Source organism: Bactrocera neohumeralis, chromosome 4, assembly GCF_024586455.1.
Source record: "Bactrocera neohumeralis isolate Rockhampton chromosome 4, APGP_CSIRO_Bneo_wtdbg2-racon-allhic-juicebox.fasta_v2, whole genome shotgun sequence".
In the NCBI taxonomy this organism is placed as follows: domain Eukaryota; kingdom Metazoa; phylum Arthropoda; class Insecta; order Diptera; family Tephritidae; genus Bactrocera; species Bactrocera neohumeralis.
Genome location: NC_065921.1, coordinates 1252792 through 1272034, shown reverse-complemented (window position 1 = coordinate 1272034; position 19243 = coordinate 1252792). Strand labels below are relative to the sequence as shown.

Sequence of the window (19243 nt, the reverse complement as noted above, 5' to 3'; positions counted from 1 at the left end):
TACATTCAAACAGCATGCTCATAATAAGTGGTCTAGTTGAGATTCAACGCAAGTCGGAAAGGCCAGATCACTTCTTATTAATTGGTAGTAGAAGAATGATGTGCAGATGTATCTAAGATTTCTGATTTTAATTGTGGCATATCAATAAGAATGACGACCTCCAGAAATAAACACAGTGGCTACATACAGCTTTAGGGGCGCCTCATATTTCATCCAGATCTCGGATTCGGGCGAATGTTCGAAGCTTAAGACGACGCTATCGCATTGCATGGTTTTAGTTCTTTGATTGCTCGATGTAAAAACATTTTTTAGTAGTTTCAAACCTCAATACAAGACAAACTGCGAGAAAAAACTAGCTCATTTATCGCTCAATCTTTGGTAGTCGAAAAAGTCTTTTCGTATTTCTAATCAAACTTCAACTTATTTTTTTATATTTATAATGAATTTTAATGAGCCAAACATTTACCATTTTGTTCGACCACTTTTTGCAATTTTTTCCGCTAGGGACATTATTCCATCAGTGTAAAACGTTTCTGATTTTTCGGCGAAAAATTGCGACAAATAATTTTCACAGACTTCTCTTGAAGCCAACTTTACTCCATTAAGGAAGTTCTGCATTGACCGAAACAAATATAAGTCCGATGTTGCAAGGTCAGTGCTATATGGTGAATGCATCAAAACTTCCCAGCAAAGCTCTTCCAGTTTTTGCTCTTCGCTTCGTTTCACAAAGAATCGGAGATGATAATTCGGTCCATTAAATTTTTCACAGACAATTGTATGGTACCCAAACAACGAGATTATTTTTGTCGCCAGCCTGTTTTAAATGGTTCAAACCCGTTTAATGATGAACGTTAAGTTCCTTAGTGATGTCATAGCTGCTTATGTGACGGTCCCGGTCAATCTTTTCCATAATTTCATCGAGTTTTCAACGATAGGTCGACCAGAGCGAGGTGCGTGTTTCACATCGAAATTTCCAGAATGGAAGTGAGCGAACCATTTTTGTGCTACACGATCTGATACAGCATCGTCTCCTTGACTTCACAAATTTCTATTTTGGCGTGCGTGGCATTCTTCCCCTTTTTGACATAATGTGATTGGTAGCACTGGAGATATACGACTGCAACGACATCTATTGACAAACTACGAAAATACTTTTTCGACTAGTCAATATATAGATACAGGTTAATAAAAAAGAGTTCTTCTTTATTCACGTTACGTGAAATTGCTCAAAATCGATAGCAGTTTCGCCTTCCGGGTTGCATTACACCACCAATTTTTCGCACAGGGCACTCGTGTCACATGACGTTAGCTCTCAGAGAGATTGCTTGAGGCTATTTGTAAGCAAAAGTGCAATGCGCCCGGACGAGCGTGGGAGTCAAGATTAGTTTTTAGGATAAACACACTCACACTCACACATACACCCACTCGTGTGTGTGGAGGGAAGTGCGCACATAAACACAACATCCGCCTGCATTCAAAACGAATAACGGATGCGAAAATCAAACTCACAACAGCAAAAAATATAGTCCAATAAGCAATCGATTCGGGCAGGAAATGGCGGGCATTAAAATATTCATACGTGAAATAGTGGAAATCAAATGCCATCGAAGTCGCTTGAGGGGAACAGAAAACTGCGATTTTATTAATTTTGCAAACTTTTTATTTACATTACCCAAAGCCATCGACGCATTCCATACGTTAATAATCGATGATAGCAAAATCAAGTAAAACTGATGTGGAAAGACGTCACTGCCCAGGCAGCGCGGATGTGGCGCGTGCAGACGTTGCACGCTGAAAGGAAGATAAATGGCTGCCACAGATTTGATTGAGCGACCGAACTCAGAGTTTTCATTAGCAACTACAAATAAAGCGCTGCGGATTGGTCCCTTTCGCTTGCACGGAGATATATTACGCTGCAGCGCTTTTCCTTCAATTCAGCTGTGAGCGAAAGTGCTCAAAGGCAAAGCAAATCACTTTGGACAGCGAGCGAGTTCACAAACAACTACACACACACACACCTCTTAACGGTGTGTCAGACATCCGTCTTACCTGTCACCTCTGTGCAGATTTTGTGTAGATTTGCAGCATGCAACAACGCTCATGTCACGCGCCACAGAATTGATAATATGCGGAACAATGGCCATGTCTCATCAATTTCATTTCGATTTCGCTTTGTTTGGGCAATCGCATCTCTCATTTGTTGTATTGAATTACATTGACTGCGGGCATTGAGTTGTTATGAAATTTATTACTTCCTGCGGCACAATGCCGCATAATGCACGAATGCCTCTGAAGACAACTTATTGAGGGGAAATATTTTGTATCTTCTTTTGCAATAATATCAAAATCAATTTAAGTTTCCTCTGCTTCGGTATTTAGTTTCAACATTTTTCTCTTTGTGCAAATGTCCGCACAAAAGTTAGTTGCAACTGAAAAGTTGAAAGAAGGCAAATTGTAGCAAGGAAATAGAGATTTTGTTCGTGCATGTAAAAGTAGCATTGAATTTGGTGGCAACTTCTTTTTAAAGCAATCACCAATAAAAAAGTTTCTATACAAGAACTTTATTTTTACGCACGCTTTATATGACAGCTATATGCTATAGTCGTCCGATCTGTAAAAATTTAGTCAGAAATTGTAGCATTGCTTTGGCTAATAACCCGTGCAAATATCTCCTCAAAAGAAGTTATTTTCCATACATCGACATCATTCTGATCGGTCAGTTTGAATGGCAGCTGTATGCTATAGTTGCAGGATATCTTCGGTGCTGACAAATGACCAGTTTCTTCTTCTTACGCTGTTATAGCCGAGTTTACAACAGATTGCCTTTTCGCTGTTTCCTTCTCCACCTGGTTTTTCCAACGGTGTGGAGGGTTCCCTCATCTTTGTTCCCCCGGCGAGTACTGCGTCGAATACTTTCAGAGCTGAAGTGTTTTTGTCCATTCGGACGACATGACTTATCCAGCGCAGCCGCTGTCTCTTAATTTGCTGAACTATGTCAATGTCGTCGTGAATCTCATACAGCTCCTCGTTCCATCGAATGCGATATTCGGCGTGGCCAACGCGCAAAGGACCATAAATCTTTCGCAGAACCTTTCTCCCGAAAACTCGTAACGGGACGGGAATAATGAGTGACTTATAGAGATTGGTCTTCGTTCGTCTAGAGAGACTTTACTTCTCAATTGCCAACTCCGTCCGCAGCAGCACCTGTTGGCAAGAACGATTCTATGACTGTCAATGGCGACGTGGAAGCCAAATCGCGACTGCGGCGACTGTTTGTTTGATGACATGAGATACTTTGTCTTGCCCTCGTTTACTACAAGACCAATGATATCGATATCAACGGCTTCGCTAGTAGCTGTACATTCTTATAGAAGGTCGTACCAGCTCGATTAAGCTCTGCAACTCGAATTATTTTCTCTAAGAGCAGATTGAAGAAGTCGCACGAAAGGGAGTCGCCTTGTCTGAAGCCTCGTTTGGCATCGAAGCTCAGAGAGGTCCTTCCTGTTCCTGACGAAGCTTTTGGTATTGCTGATCATCTTCTTGGGGAAAGAAAAAACGTATGCACAACTTCGGACTGATATAAATATGACTCGCTAAATAACAGTTTCCTTTCTGTTCAGTTCAATTGAGTTCTCCTCCTGTCCATTAGTAAGCTCGCTACTTCTAGCCGGAGATGTTTTTTAAGTGCTTGCACATTTACTCGTACTCATATGCATGTATAGAATGTATGTGAGTGAGTTGACTCCAACCAGTACCAGCCCGAGGTGTGCGAGCGTGCCAAAAGCGTAATAAATGAAATACTTTGGATGTAAGTAATGAACTCCAAGGCTAACAAAGAAGGAAAACGCTCTATCAATATTTCATGTGAGCATCTTTGCATTATTAATTTGACAGTTGAAAATCGTTTTGGTATTGCATTTGCACTAGACAACTTGATATTCAATTTGTTTTTGGCATTAGGGCGGTTCACTTATATTGAGAGAATTAAGAAGAATATTGCAAACGGAATTGTATATGGTAAAACTTTAAGGTTTTCTTTAAATTGGAAACTTGGTCACTGATCCGCGGGATCCTTCTTTTGAGACAAATGAATTTTGATCAGATTGACCTCATAGCCTGCCGAGGTAGTTGAGAATCCGTACATAATATGTTCATGTTCATAATATGTGAACGAAAACAAATATTTCTGATTTAGCAAGGAAACTTTCCAAAGGGAAAATATATGTTACGCATACGCAGTGGAGCTCCACTCGTGGGTGTCAAGCTGGGTATTGGCTGTTTAAAAAAAGTGAAGAATTTTGATTATACATAATATAAGTTATATTAGAATTTTTGACATAATCAAAAGTTTGCTCTTCGTATTACCTATATATGGTACATACAGCACATATAGTAAGTTGTTCTATTAACTTAGAATATGTGTTGCTCGAACGATTTCGATTTTCGAATGCCACCCTATTTCTCAAAACTTTAATGGCAAAGTTCAAGTGCTCGCACCATTCGAGAGTCAGATATACATCTGTTGCTCAATGATGCATATCATCTACAGTAGGTGAATGTTTGTGTGCGCAGGCACTTGTGCTGGGCTGGGGCGCTCACAAAATTATGACATCGATTTGTTTATGGCACTGTATTGCTGTCTTCATTTTGCCGTAACTTTTACAACATTTATGCAAAATTCATATGCCACTCAAATGCAGCCGAAGAAGCGAGCGAAGGAGGATATTTGATGCTAAGAACCTTCGAACCCTTGTGGGCTGATCTGGTTACTTTCAGGGTTGTATCTTAAGATGTTGTGTTGCTGGCATAAACGTTTAAATAAGGTTTTTAGTGGTGAGACGCAAGGCATGAGACACCTTTATTGGTTGCATCAAGTTGCGTGGTCAACACCGGTGTTGCTAAGAGATAATAGCAAACTGACAGGGTGTCAAAAATTTGTGAGCTAACAGTCAATTACTTAATAAGATGCAATGAAGCTCACAGAAGATGAGCACAAATCTGTTTACCTTACTCATTCCGATCCAAGTGCGCTTAAGATATTTATTGCTTATGGACTTTTAGTACGACAAGTCGACGAGTGTACGCTGTTTAGAGTAGTTTGCAGTTATTGCAGAAAGCCATTTACTAAGCCATTTTGCACTGTACTTTCTTGCACACATACATATATACATACAAAACCATAAGCTCCGCACAGTTAAATTCAATTTTGTTGAAAATAATTCCCAAGAAAAACAAAATGAAACTTATTTTAGGTGTGGGGCATTTGGCTCTTTAAAGGCACATATTTTGAGGAGGAGGAGTGGGTGTAGAACTAAAAATTTCTTTAATTCTAATTTTTGAAAAATGCTGAATGTTTGCTCATGCGAAATTGGCAATTAATAATACAAATATTTTTTGTAAGGCTGGTGTGTATTCTTTAAAAATGGAGTTAAAGTTTGTTGGCAGTGTAAATCTCAATTTTAAGTCACACATGCACAATGATTTAAAGACTACTCTTAGCTTTAAAAAAGTTTTTGATTTTGTATTTTTATTTTTTACTTTTTTTTATTTCTATAAAAGTTTACTCTTTTGCAAGGCATTTACTAATGTGCACTTCGATTACTAGTCGATTGGTTTAGAGAAATCTTCAGCTTCGAAAAATCACATATAAATAAAGCATTATTAGTATTTCTTCGCTGTAGCTATTACTAGTAAGGAAATATTTCAGCATCTGCTGCACTCAACATCCAGGCTATTCAGGGTGCTATCGCACCAAAATCTCACTCGAAAGCCTGCTGTGCTCTTACAAATATTATTTATTGCCAGTACAAATACAAGTATCGCAAAGCGGAAGTGCAAAGCTTCAGTTCAGTGCAACGTCCAAATATCCATTCTCCATCGTTCTGCTGCCTCAGCTTGAAAACTTTCAACGCCACGCGCGTCAACATAACAACCCATAAATACAAACTAATATTTACGCTCTTATTACCAGCTTTCAATACGACAATCCACTTCTCCCACTTGCTTGTCGCCCATTCGTCTATTCGCCCGTCCACTTAAACGCTGAGCACAATCAAATAAAGCCACTTCAAAATCAACCGTAATTCAATTTAGCACGGCAATGCGATTGTTTGTCTGCTATGTGAGAGTGAGAGTAATCGCTGATGCTCGTCACTTCAAGTGCATGCCCTGAGGAAAATGCTGGGGCTGTGCGGAGAAATCGTGATGCAAAGGGCAAAGCACAATAAAAATGATCGCGGCTAGTCATTTCGATACGTCACGTTGCAAGCATAGACCAACCGGGGTCTGGAATAGTCCTCTCTGGACCTTGCCCTCCAGAGCAGTTGATTATAGTTATCAGATTGTTGTCTAAATTCTGTAAATTTCGCAGATCTTTGCAGTGATCTTCGAATACCAGTGCTGAACACAACATTTATTCCTTTGTGGCACCCAAGGACCCGTCGTTTAAATTTCCCCACACTTATTCCGGATTTATGAATAATTTATTTAAGGAACAAAAACAATCGCGCTTTATTAACGGCATTTGCAACTTTTGACATTCGGTTAGCCCGTAAAGCGCGCCACAACGGGCATGAGTGTGTGTATTTTACACGTCGTGGTGTCGGCTGATTTCAGTCTGCCGCAGAGTTGATCAAATTCAATTCGAAACTTTTAATAGCCTACTAAAGCCTCGGAGCTCGCAAAGTCGGCGAGTTTGCTGGCACGTGCGTCCGCAAGTTCAAATTCCCTACAGCCAAGTGCGGCGCAAAAACAAAGCGCAGTGTCTTCCATCGTTTTATCTAAACACTCGAATCCGCTTGAGAAAAGCGACGGTGCAGCCACACAGACCGCCGCCGGCTTGTGGGTTTGTAGGTGAAAGCCGGCTGTCGTGTTGCAGATTAAGTTGTATTTGCAGTTGGCATTTATGGAAAATATAAATATTTATTTTGTAACGCTGATTTTTAATGCTAATAATCTGCTCTTTACTTGCAGTATCTGATTTCACCGAAACCCTCTCCCATTTATACGAGGAACATGCAACTGCCCTACAATCTTTAGTCTCCAATTTTCGTAAAAAGAATGCAGAACTTCGCAAAGAAAGGTAAGTGCTGTGGATTAAGTACTCGATCTTCAACAAGCGCCGAGTGCCCCGGTTAACTATTGGTGGATAATATTGTGTTATTAAATTTTAAGCCTTGGGTGACGAGAGTTTGTAGGTTTGGTAATTATTTGGCATTTAGTCTTCACGGAAGAGGACAACGACATGCTGGTAATGGGTCATACGAAACATTGTGTGTAACTGTTTATTTTTGCTGTTGATTTTCTCTGTTGTTTTTCCTTCGTCTCCTTCTCTTTGCAGACCCGCCTGCCATCAGGCAATTTTCCAAGCATGGGAAACATTCCTACAGGAGGTCGAAACCGATTCTCAGGCATCAAACGATGTGGCCAACGTGCTTTCGCGTCAGGTGAGTCCCGTTAAAAGCTAACAAGGCGTAAAGTGAAATTTATCTTTGCAACTGCTGTTGTGGTGGCGATAATAAGCACGCGTTGCTTCATTACCGCTGAAATAATATTAGCGTTCTGTGCCAGCCCAGATGGGTCCGTGTATTTGCGTGTTGGTAATGTGCAGGTTTCAGTACTGACCACAACCGCAGCCGCCCCGGTGAGTTGATCAAATGCGCCCGCGATGACCACTGACAACTCAACTGACTCCGAGTGATACCATATTATATAAATGTCGGTGAATATGTGAGATATCTTCTTGAAATTATGTGAGCTTATTTACTGGAAAATAAAACTGTTTGGTGTCAAACGTGCATGAAATGAGAAAATCCTACGCCTCACTCCATTTTTGTACTGGATAGCGTCGTCATGGTTGTCTTTATAAAACTCTTGAAATCGGTGAGACCATCTGATCTTTGACTGCACTTGAGCTTGGTGCTTCCTGACTTAAGATATCTTCCACCCCCAGCGAAGAATAATCTTTTCGTGCCCTAAGTTGTAGTTATTGTCGTCTTCGTGGGTTGATGCCAATGATCAAATAGTTTTATTCATAATGTTTTCTTGACATTATCGTTGAATTTTCTGCAAGTCGTCTTAAACTGTTGCAAGTTGCGCATACGCCGTGTCGAACTGGATTCCTGATATATTCTTCAATTTGTTGCTCTGAATAACATTTAGAAGGTATGTCTGCAAGTGGCAACAAAGTAAACACCACCGTTGGGACTTCAAATAAAAACTGCTGCTGCCACACCTTGCCTCACAGCTGCAATTTCAATTATGCTCAAAAGCAATTATCTCTTCATCCACGGATGAAGCGAAGCGAGAGCGCATTTTCTTTAATAATCAAGGGCCTGCAGCAGATGCTAATTATTTTTGTTTAAATTTAACTCTCGCTTCTTCTTGCAGGTGTCACGTCCAATGCTCGATAAATCCTTTCATCGTAAAGTTCAAAGTCGGAAAATTTTCACACACAGGGAGTCTTTTGAGACTATTATCGCAAAGACTGAAGAGAAGCTTTCGAAGGTGAGTATAAGAAACAAAACAGGGGAAAAAATGCGTGCACGGAACCAAGTTGAAGTACGAAAATGCAAAATGTCAAAAAATTTAAATATTAAAGTGAGGAGGAAGGGCGAGGCGGTTGAGCGAGAAATCAATAAACAAGAGAAAAACATATGCATTCCGCAATGTCCTTATGCGGCGCTGGAATATTCATGAGCGCAATGCACTCGCCATTCCAGCTTATAAATATGCATGTCGGAATGCACTAACACGGACGTATGTGAACCGTTATGTTGGGTGGCGAGGTGCTTACCTGCATGCAGTACTCGCGTCAGGCGCTCATCACGTGTTGCAGGATGCTGTTGGGCTTTGCTTCGCCTTTTCCAACTTTATACTTGCATCTTGAGCTGGTTTAAAAGAAAGAACAAACAAAAAGCTTAAAAACGCCCGAAGCAGACAACCGGTGCAAAGGCCTTTCAGAAGAGCTCACCTCCATGTGGAAGCATGTCTCCCCCTTATGACTTTGCTTTTCAGCTCAAGATGACTTACAGCGCATTTACCGCGGTAGCAGACAGGACCAGGGTAGACCATACTATGGCGGGTAAAAAGAAAAGTGGATGGCAAGTCCCAACATTTTAAGTCTAAAATTGTCAAGAAACAATGCAATGTTGGTGCTGAACTCAGAAGGTGCAATAGGCAGTATCAATAACCGGAACGATTTAAGTTGAAAAGAGTTAAGAAAGCGCTAATTGTATTCTACTTCCCAGCTTTCGACCTTCCTTTACACAAAACGAAATTGCTCCTTTGCACTGTCCTCCTCAATTTACATGATTACATTGTCTGCTCAACCGTTAAATGACATTTTCTGTTGTTTTTGTTGTTTGTTGTGCGCTCTCGTTGCAGTGTCGTTTGGATTACAAACAGTGTTACATGTCGCATCGTCAAAATCCCACACCACTCTCACTCACCGAATACATAGACGCACACAATGCGTACGTGCAACAGTTGCATGCCACCAATGCCATGCTGGAGACCTACCATTGTGACACGGTGCCGCAGTTGATGCAAGAACTGGAGGAGATACACAATGATTTATGCGGTATTATCGCCGAATCGATACAACAGGGTGCCGATGTCATTGCCAACAAGGTGAGTTGCCGTTTCGGGTTTGTATGCACTTGCTTGTGTTTGTGTGTGGTTATGTGGCACTTGAAGCATTAAAAAATTGTTATTTTTTGTTTTTCACATACATTTTTGTTCCTTTTTCTAGTAAATAAATTTTGTCTGGTGGCATTTTTAAATACATTAGTTAGCATTGAAATGGAAGACGCGTCTACAAGATACTGGAATTCCCACAAAATGTGCTAATCTAATAATGAAAACTCGGAAAATCGCCAAATTTGGGCGCACCGTAGCTAAAATACCCTTCATAAGTGTATTTCATACAGTTTAAAAGGGTATAGATAGGACTTTATCTTGATTGTGATCGGTCAATTTAAGCGACAGCTGTAAGCTCCCAATGTCGGATCTGATTAAATTGTACGGAGATGGTAGCGCAGTCTTCAAAAATAATTTATATAAAAAAATCGTGTAAAAAAAAAAGTTTTCCTTACAAGATCTTGATTTCGATCAGCCAGTTTGCATATTAACACATTTTTAACGTTTAGAATGGCTTAGTGTCTTACCTTGAGAGCGACAACAAAAACGAGTGTTGGTCTTACTTAACAAACCAAGAAAGTCGCATCAGACTTCCAGATTGAGAAAAAATTAATTAGGTATTGGATAGTCGAAAAAATCTTTTCGTATTTCCAATAAAACTTCAACTTCTTTTTTTATTTATAATGAACTTTAATGAACCAAATTTGTACTATTTTGAGCGACCACTTTTTGCCATTGTTCCGCTAGAAACATTATTCCATTAGTGGCTCGGTGAAAAACCGCGAAAAGTAATTTTCACAGGCTTCTCTTGAAGCCAACTTTACGCCATTGAGGGAGTTTTGCATTGTCCGAAACAAATGGTAGTCCGATGGTGCAAGCTCAGGGCTTTATGGTGGATGCGTCAAAATTCCCAGCCAAACTTTCCAAGTGTTTGCCGAGTCATGAAAAATGTGTGTGGTCTACGAGGTGTGTTTAAAAAGTATCGCGAATTTTGTGTTTTTTTCAAAAATTATTTTTTTATTCATGAATATCTATTTTGTCCCCTTCAAAGTAATCCCCATGAGATATTATACACTTGTGCCAACGGTTTTTCCAATCTTCGAAGCACTTCAAAAAATCATTTTTTTTATCTTCTTCAGCTCCTCCTTCGATGCCGTCTTTATCTCGTCAAGAGAAGCGTCAGTTTAGGAAACAAGAAAAAGTCACAGAGGCCAGATCTGGGGAATATGGTGGCTGCGGCATCATTAGTGTGTTGTTTTGGCCAAAAAGTCGCGCACAAGCAACGATGTGTGAGCAGGGGCGTTATCGTGGTGCAAAAGCCAATTTTTGTTCTGCTTCTCGGCCTTCTGAGAACATTTTGTACCACCGATAAACGTTGCTTCGGTCCAAGGTAGCTTCTCCGTATGCCACAGTCAACATTCGGAATGCATCCGCGAACTGAATTTCGTTTTTCACACAAAATTTGATACAGGTTCTTTGATCCATTTTTTTGAATAGGTAAAAATCGAAGACGAACCAATACACGTGCAAGCAAAGCAGCTGTCAACAATTAAATGAACATTCAAAATGGTCGAGCTTGTCGGCATAAGTGAGAGACATGAGTACCAACATAACGCCATAAAAAATTCGAAATTCGAATATACGTAACCCGCGAAAATTCAAAATTCGCGATACTTTTTGAACACACCTCGTATGTAGCGTTGTCCTGATGGAAACGAAGCCCTTTCTGCGGATCAGCTCTGACCGTTTTTTTCGATTGCTTGCTTCAATCTCATCAGTTGTTGACAGTAAAATGTAGAATCAATCGTTCAACCAGGTTCGAGGAACTCATTGCGAATGATTTCTTTCCAATCGCACCAAACACTCAGTATAACCTTTCGATACTTTTTCGACTAACCAATAATTATCACCTAAGTGCTGAGATTTTTATTCGCATATATTTTCCGTTATAATTGGAATTGAAATTGTTAGATGAAATTTATGCAGATTGTTTTTCAAAATATTTTAACCAAACAATTGAGTTACATTTTCGTATTCGGAGGCATTTGTGGGTGCGTTAGTATTGTGTAAAGGTCAGCGCTGATTTGCTGCACACAATGGTCATGAATAAATTGTTGGAAGGAACAATTGCGTAACACACACATTCTCAGAGAAATTTTCGATTAAAATTGAAATTCGCATGCGGCTTCGGAGGTGAAATACAAGCCGTCCACGTGTATGTGTGTCTGCATGAATGCGTGTGTGTGTGCAAGTGCAACTGTTGCGTTGCGTGCGTGCGGCGGTCTGGCCACTATCAACACAAACGGCGGTTTGCACAAGTTATTGGCTTGAGCGATACCTGGTTGACCATTAATAACAACAATAACAGCAATGACAACAATGAAGACGGGTCAATTGTAATAATATTATTGTGGCCGCAATAATAAAATGAGAAAACAAGCAAACAAGCAAACAATGTGCAGTTAAATGGAATCGTTATGAATTCCAATTTAATTACTAGCGTTATTCCATTACAAGTGCACACACACACACATGCAAATGCAAATACACATATTTACATTTCGGTTTTACTTTTTTGAAGCTCAGCGTCACTGTAATGTAGTCAACTGTCGGGAAGTTCAGTTGAAGCGTGTTGCCTCACTTATTTGCTTTCGAAATTTCTTTACAGGCATCGGATCAAGCGAAGCGCTACGGCTCTCTCACCGCGCAGTGCGGCGCCGTGTCGCCGTTGCAGGACCTCACGAGCTTCGTACGCATTCTGCCGCCGCTGCCCACGCAGGTGCAAAAAGTTCCTAAGCGCATGTTTGCGCCGCCGCAGCTGCCGGCCGAAGTCGAGGATAACGGTGATTTTAATGTAAGCGAACGAGACCAAATACAGTTACCTCCCACAATGATATGAATTAACTCAATTGATTGACAGTTCTCTTTTTAAGTAAAAAATTAACACAGCCTAAAGAAGAAAGCTTTAGTTCTTTTAATTTAATTTTACAGTTTTGAACATTTTTGTTCCGAAACATTTCTTATCGCTTTTTGTCCGAAATGGCTGTTAGACTTCATTTTAATTTTTTACTTTAGCGGTTGTTTTTCGGTATTTTGTGTTGTAACTATGTATGCTTATCTACTTGATTTGGTTTCAACAGGAAATGGCTCCGGTGATGCGCAACGAGCTGGTCTTCGATCGCCATTCGACGCTGTCGTTGCGCCCAGCCCTGGAATCGTTGAAGCGGGAGGCGCATGAGCTGGAAATGCAAATACGTCTTTTACAGGTATTTGTACCGTTACTCCAGTACAAAGATTAAGTGAAGTTAACGAGATCTCTCTCTCTCTTTCTTTCTCTCTCTATCTCTCCCCTCAAGGATACCGTGGACGGCTTGAATCGCACGCAGCAGCGTGGCATTGAGGGACAACTGTACAACAAGGTCAATGAGTTGCAGGAGGAGCTCTCTTTGAAGAAATTTGATTTGCGTGCTAAGCAGTTGCACTTCGCTGCCATCAAAGCACAGGTAAGTGGACCAAGCTAAAGATCGTTTTTAAGAAGAAAGCTCGCCCAAAGAAATATTGCATAGCAACTTGCATGTATGTTTACAACAACACCCAAGATGGTCGTGAGACCATTATTCAGAAATTTTTACTGTTATTCGTTTAATATATTTCGTTTAAATATCTGAGAACCATTTTTTCATTAATTTATCAAATGTTAATGTTGCTGTTTTTTGGAATCGCACATAGATTTTTTCGTATGGCCAATATTATTTTCGAAGTTGAGCTTTGAAAGCATTAAATATTTTAGTACTTGTGTTCTATAAGCTTTTGTTATAAGAATACCTATTTTATACTTGATTTATAGTTAGTTCTTACTCTTAATGTGTCTATTAATTGAAAAGAAACTTTGGTGCTATGTAAGCTTAGTATGAAAAGCTTTGTCTATGTAAGCACAGAGAAACTTGTAACTACGTCCAGTAATGTTATTACAGTCGTAAACTTTTTAAGCTTTCTTCAGTTTGCTGTAGCATCAACATAAATGCAGCTTACTGTTTTCGTATCCTTTTTGCCGCTTAAGTGGAGAGCTTGCAAAGCTGTTAAAGCTTTTAAAGCTGTCAAAGCTTCTACGGCACCTTAAGCAACAGGTTACCTAAAGTCTTCACAAAACTTTTTCCTTTATATTGTTATTGAAAGCTCAACAAGCTTTCTTAGCAGAATTTTCTGCATGAAGTTCATGCAAATGGAAGTGACATTGACCTACTTATCGAGATGAGTATACAAGTGAAAGTCTTTGCTACATGTGCATGGGTTTGTGTGATGCTTTGCGAACAGCTGTCACACTGACATTTGCAACTTCGCAGCTGAGCATACGACCGACTGCCGCAGTGCGCATGTGACCTACTCATCCTTCAGTCGCCGCTTAAATGTTTCGCAGAGTCTCTTCCACTTACCTAGCATTGCTCCAGCTGTCACTTGCGACTCCCGTTAATGTCAGTCAAGTGGCGAGCGAACGAACGCGAGGTCGTTTCTGCATTTAAGTACAATAGCGAAGCGGAGAGCAAAGGAGCGAGAATCGTTGCGGATTGAAGACGAAAATAGTAACAAAAATAAACCAGACGCGCCGCTAAATATGCCAGACTGTGATTGAAGCTAAAGGTGATTTAATAAAGAAAATCCGAGCGATTCAAAGCAAAGTGATTACGTGAAAGTGAGATAGTTATGGAGTCAAATCGGGTTAAGGCGGATTTCTCCATCCACGTTTGGCCAGTTTAAGAGTGGCCTGCAAAACAATGTGTCTCGAAATATATCGGTATATATTCGGAAAGTGTGCTACCCACGTGGGATGGCAGTTAAGGGGTGTATCCTAAGTTTTTCTAATCGAATTTGTAAACAAAAACATATTAGTGTATAACCTGAAAAGAAAAAGGAAACGAATAACGGGAATGCAGTAGATGAGTGGTGAACAGTTAAAAATAAGACAGCAATCGACCCTTTCTCTTCCTCCCACACCCGCACTTCCTCCACTTTGTACAGTGTTTATAAATAGATAGCTGCACAAGGCACAAGCGAGAGTCAGAATGAGAATGTGAAGACAGAAAGTGTGAAAATTACTAGCAAGGTACAATAACTTCAAAAATAACTCTCTTCATTAAAATTCGCAGAGCTTTGCGAGGTTTTGTGTTCCCATTTTGTGATGGGGCACTAAAAAAATTATGAAGTCATAACGATTGTGCGAGGCAATGCAAGAAGTGTCAAAGTCGAGTATTAAAAACGCCAAAACGCCTGTCACTTGGTGCAGAGCGCAGTGAAGTGAAATGAGGCGAAGTGAAGCGAAGGGGCGAGCATAAACGCCCAAAAAAGAGTTGCGAAAAGAGTGGGAGAGCGAAAGCAAAACACTCTGCAACACACAGAGCGAGCGGCACAACAGGGAGAGCGCCTTAGTTGCTGTCACACCAACAAGAAAGCTGGTCGTGTTGCGCCGAACAGTGTGCCATGCAAACACAAAGTGGTCTTTGAAGACGGAAAAGCCCGAATCGAAATGCAGTCCTGCTACTTGTAAAGCTATTTCATGTAACCCAACATATAAAAGCGAAAGGCCTTACAGACCACACAGTCAGTCACGTGCTTCGACAATTCGAGTGTATATCGAACGGAAAACGGTTAACGGTAAATCGCTACTCGCTTGCGTGCCACACAAGCTGTTGGTCTACGCCTACGCTAAAGCCGCCAAACGCCTAAAGCAGTGCATCCGTGATTCGGGAGAACTATTTCTGATACCGTGCGCGTATGGGTGTTTTGTGAATGAAACACTTCCGCGCCGCCGTTGCCGTCTGTGGCCGCCGAACTAGCCGTTGCTTAGCCAATCGTGTCCGTGCGACCAATGCGTGTCGTAGCGTTTGTTCTTCAGTCTGCTATTAGACGCGTATCACCTTCGCATAATTCGATGAAATCCGTTACTAAGTGTTTGCGGTAAAACAGTGCGTGCCTTCTCAAGCACGAGTGTGCCTTGGGGCATTCTTCGAAGTTCTTCTATAGTTTTGCGTGATGGCAAGTGCAAGCAAAAGCCGCGTGATATTTTTGTGACAAAAAAAAAAACAAAACAAAAAACATTTTGTGTAATGAGCATCAAACGTGTAAATAAACTTAGCTAGGAAGTTGTGTTAAATAGTAGTAGCAAATAAAAAAATAGAGAAAACAAAAAAAATGAATAAAATTAATAATTTTATGTAACAAACTCCCCAACTTCTATGGTAATTATGAATAAACTGAAAGCAACAAAACAAATCCTCAAAAAATAAAAGGAGTACCCTTCGAAAATTGGTCTTTCGAAGACAAATTGCTTGAACTCTTAGCACTCATTTGGTTACATGTGTACCGACGGCTGGGGTTTCGCCGATTTTCTCTTCATATTTCAGTGGGTTTAACATATCAAGCCAGCCTGGGTAGACAAAACATTTAAAGAGACGTAGCTTAGGGTCCCATTATTGCATGAAAAATCTGAGGATATGCTCATAATTTCTTTATGAAATATCTAAAGTTGGAGAAAAGGTTTCTTCCAGCGAAAATGTTGGACTGTCCCAACAAAGATTCGGTTGGCCTCATTTTAGCTCGTTGACGCGAGTTTATTTCATAAATATGTGAGGTGGGGGTTTCAGATTTTTTTTAATATAAATCAGGCTGTGAGCTGAGCATAGCTTCTGAAAGGCCTGAGTGCTTAAAAACTTAATCTACTAACCCTTTGGAACTTCCTCAAAGCATTAAGGCATTACTTTGATATTTTTTACAGAAAAAAAACTAAAAAAAATTACAACAATAAAAAAATAATAATATTAGTGATGAACTAAAAAATCAAGTAACGTTTAAGAATAATCTCTAGTGTATTTTTAAGTGATTCATTAAGTGCGACTTCCAACAAATTGCAAAAGAGCATAAATAAGTAATAAGAAATCTGCAAAAAAAAATAAGTAAGTTGTGATATCGTCGAAGAATAGTTTAAAAATCCCACAAACATTTCCTCAGTGAAGCTGAAAAGTTCAAAGTTGATATTTACGAAATTTAAGTAGTCTTTACTGACTTATGTAAGTAAAACGTTTTTCCACTAGTGAATTTTTCACTCAACTCACAAGTACTTTCACCGAAACTCTCTTGCTATACCCACTTCAACTACTAATGCTGTGCTATTTGTATGGTAGCCGCCAGAAATTATTTCCGCAATGTACTGCAGCAACTAACTATTCAAGCTAAGACTCGCCACATCTGCTGTAAATTAACTGTAAACTAACTGTAGTGACACACGCTAATTCATTATTATTTCGATTTTCATTTATCACTTGGCTTACTAACATCTTCACTGATTTTTTTTATTCCAAAGTCAAAAACTAATCTGTAAAGAAAAAGCATTGAAGCTAAAGCTAATGACCGTTGCTAATGAATGTCCTGGAACACTTAGCCTTTAGATTTGCAATGAGGTCAACGAGGTACATATATAGACAATTGGAAGGCTTACGTCTGTGTCTAATAAACATAAAAATGAGAAGTAAAATCTCACTCAAAAGTGTTTTCAACGAAAAATTGTGATTATTGACTATGAACAAATCGAAACTTTTGAATTATTTAAAGGTCTAGTGCAAAACCGTTTAAGGGGTTACATGGGTTTCCGCGAGGAAAAACGGCTAATTTTTGATATTTTTTCTTTATATAAAAAATGAAATATTCAGAAGTCGGTCATGAAGACGTAATTTTCAGCAATTTGACAGCAGAACTTCTTGCAGGATCATCAAAAGCAAAAAGAAAAAATGTTTTAATTAACATAGAAAACATAGTATGTATTGTACGAGGAAAAAACAAGAAACGTAAAAATTTTATTTTTGGCAGACGTTTTTACGGAAAAAAACTTCGTTCAAGACCTTGTAAATTATATCTTGAAAACCGGTGTAAAGCTTTTTTAAGATCGTTTAGTAGTTCGGGAAAAGTCTTGTCAACCGACTTTGAAAACATAGTTTCGAGAAAAATGCTTTTAAACTTTTTTTGACTATATAGCTGACCTTGACCGCGCAACTTTTCAAGACTGTATCTCCAAAACTATTTCTCGGATCAACTTGAGAATTAAGGAAAACATTCTAGAGATGTTCAAGAATTCAATAGGATAACCAAAAATAAGTTTTTTGAAGCCGCGAAACCCACGTAACTCCTTCATTTAATTCCTATCACCTGAACGTCTGTTGTTTGGTAGATAATGAAAGACGTAACTGGTCAATTGTGGAATGGAATGTCTATATTCCTATTCCTTCCCAATCGCTGCGATCCTGCAGAAGACTCCTTACCAAGTCAAACTTAATGTGAAATTTTAAATCGAACTTTGAAGAAATTAAATATAATCCCTAATCCGTCTTTTTTTCAAGAACAGCTTAGAGTTTATTTATTCATAAAATGACATTTGATTTGTCAAGCACAAATATATCTGTTTCCGCACACATAAAGCAGCTTTCAAACATTTACGCACACATGGACTTAACTGTATATACTATATATTAAATAAGCGAGTGTAGAAATTCGATATAATCGCATTAATCTAAAAAAGAGTTGTTCAATAAGAAAAAGTGTAAATATGTATTATATAAATGTATGTATGTATTGCACTGAAATCAGCCAAACTAAGTGTAACTGAAAATAAAATTATGAAATTGGAAAATAAAGTAGAAGAACAATTCCGAGAATTCGCAACTAAACCGTTATTACAAACCTAATAAGAATTAAGTCTACTGAGCACGCTCATTCTTTATTCAATTCAGATAACTTGAGCAGATACAAACATATTGATTAAGAGCTAACGAAACACGCACAAAGCACACTTTTATGAAGTAGTGGCATTTACAACAAAAACAAAACTATCAATAAGTTGAAAAGTTCATAGCTAATGTTAGTAGGAAAATATTGAAAATTGAAAATAAAAAAAAAATTAATAATAAGGTAAGAATTTGAAATAAAATGTGTTGAAAACTACGAGCCTTAAGTAAAGCAGTAAAAATAATTAAGAAAACAACGAAACATAAAATGAAAAACCAAAAAGTTGCTCAAGCAAAATAGCCGTGAAATAATTAAGCAGTAGAATTAATTATAAAATTGTATAGAATTTGAAAATATACAAACACAATATATGTATGTAGTTCGTTGTCAGAAAAAATAAAAATTTTGAATTAAAAAATTTCTAATAATAAATGAAGAATAACACGTCACCATAAACGTCGTCAACACTTAATCGCAAAAACAGCTCTTATCGTTCGCTTTAACTTTGATTCCTTTCCGTCGCCGCCGCCGCCGTCGTCGTCTCCGTCACCATGCGCGTAATCGTGTTAAAGAAAAACCGCAGCAATAAACGCGGCACGCCCACAACCGCACCGACCGCACGTGAACTTCCCAAAAAGTCACTCGCCAAAGTAAGAAAATTCAGCACCAATTCGTTGTTGTTGTTGTCGTTGTTTTAAAACACCAAAAGCAAAACCAGCAAATATTTCTTTATTTTTACTTGTTGTTCGTTGTTGAGCATAAAAAACAAAAACAAAAACATATAATACAATTTATTGAAGGAAGAAGAAGAAGAAGAGAAAAATAGAAATATTTT

The 19243-nt window shown here is 39.1% G+C and overlaps 1 protein-coding gene across 1 annotated transcript in view; it reads left to right on the top strand.

Moving 5' to 3' along the window:
* LOC126755419 (uncharacterized) overlaps positions 1-19243 on the top strand; it is a 212161-nt gene that overhangs the window by 53563 nt on the left and 139355 nt on the right. Inside the window, 7 exon segments of the mRNA XM_050467971.1 lie at positions 6973-7081; positions 7340-7445; positions 8389-8505; positions 9385-9630; positions 12308-12493; positions 12780-12905; positions 12996-13142. Coding sequence (XP_050323928.1) covers positions 6973-7081; positions 7340-7445; positions 8389-8505; positions 9385-9630; positions 12308-12493; positions 12780-12905; positions 12996-13142 — 1037 coding nt within the window.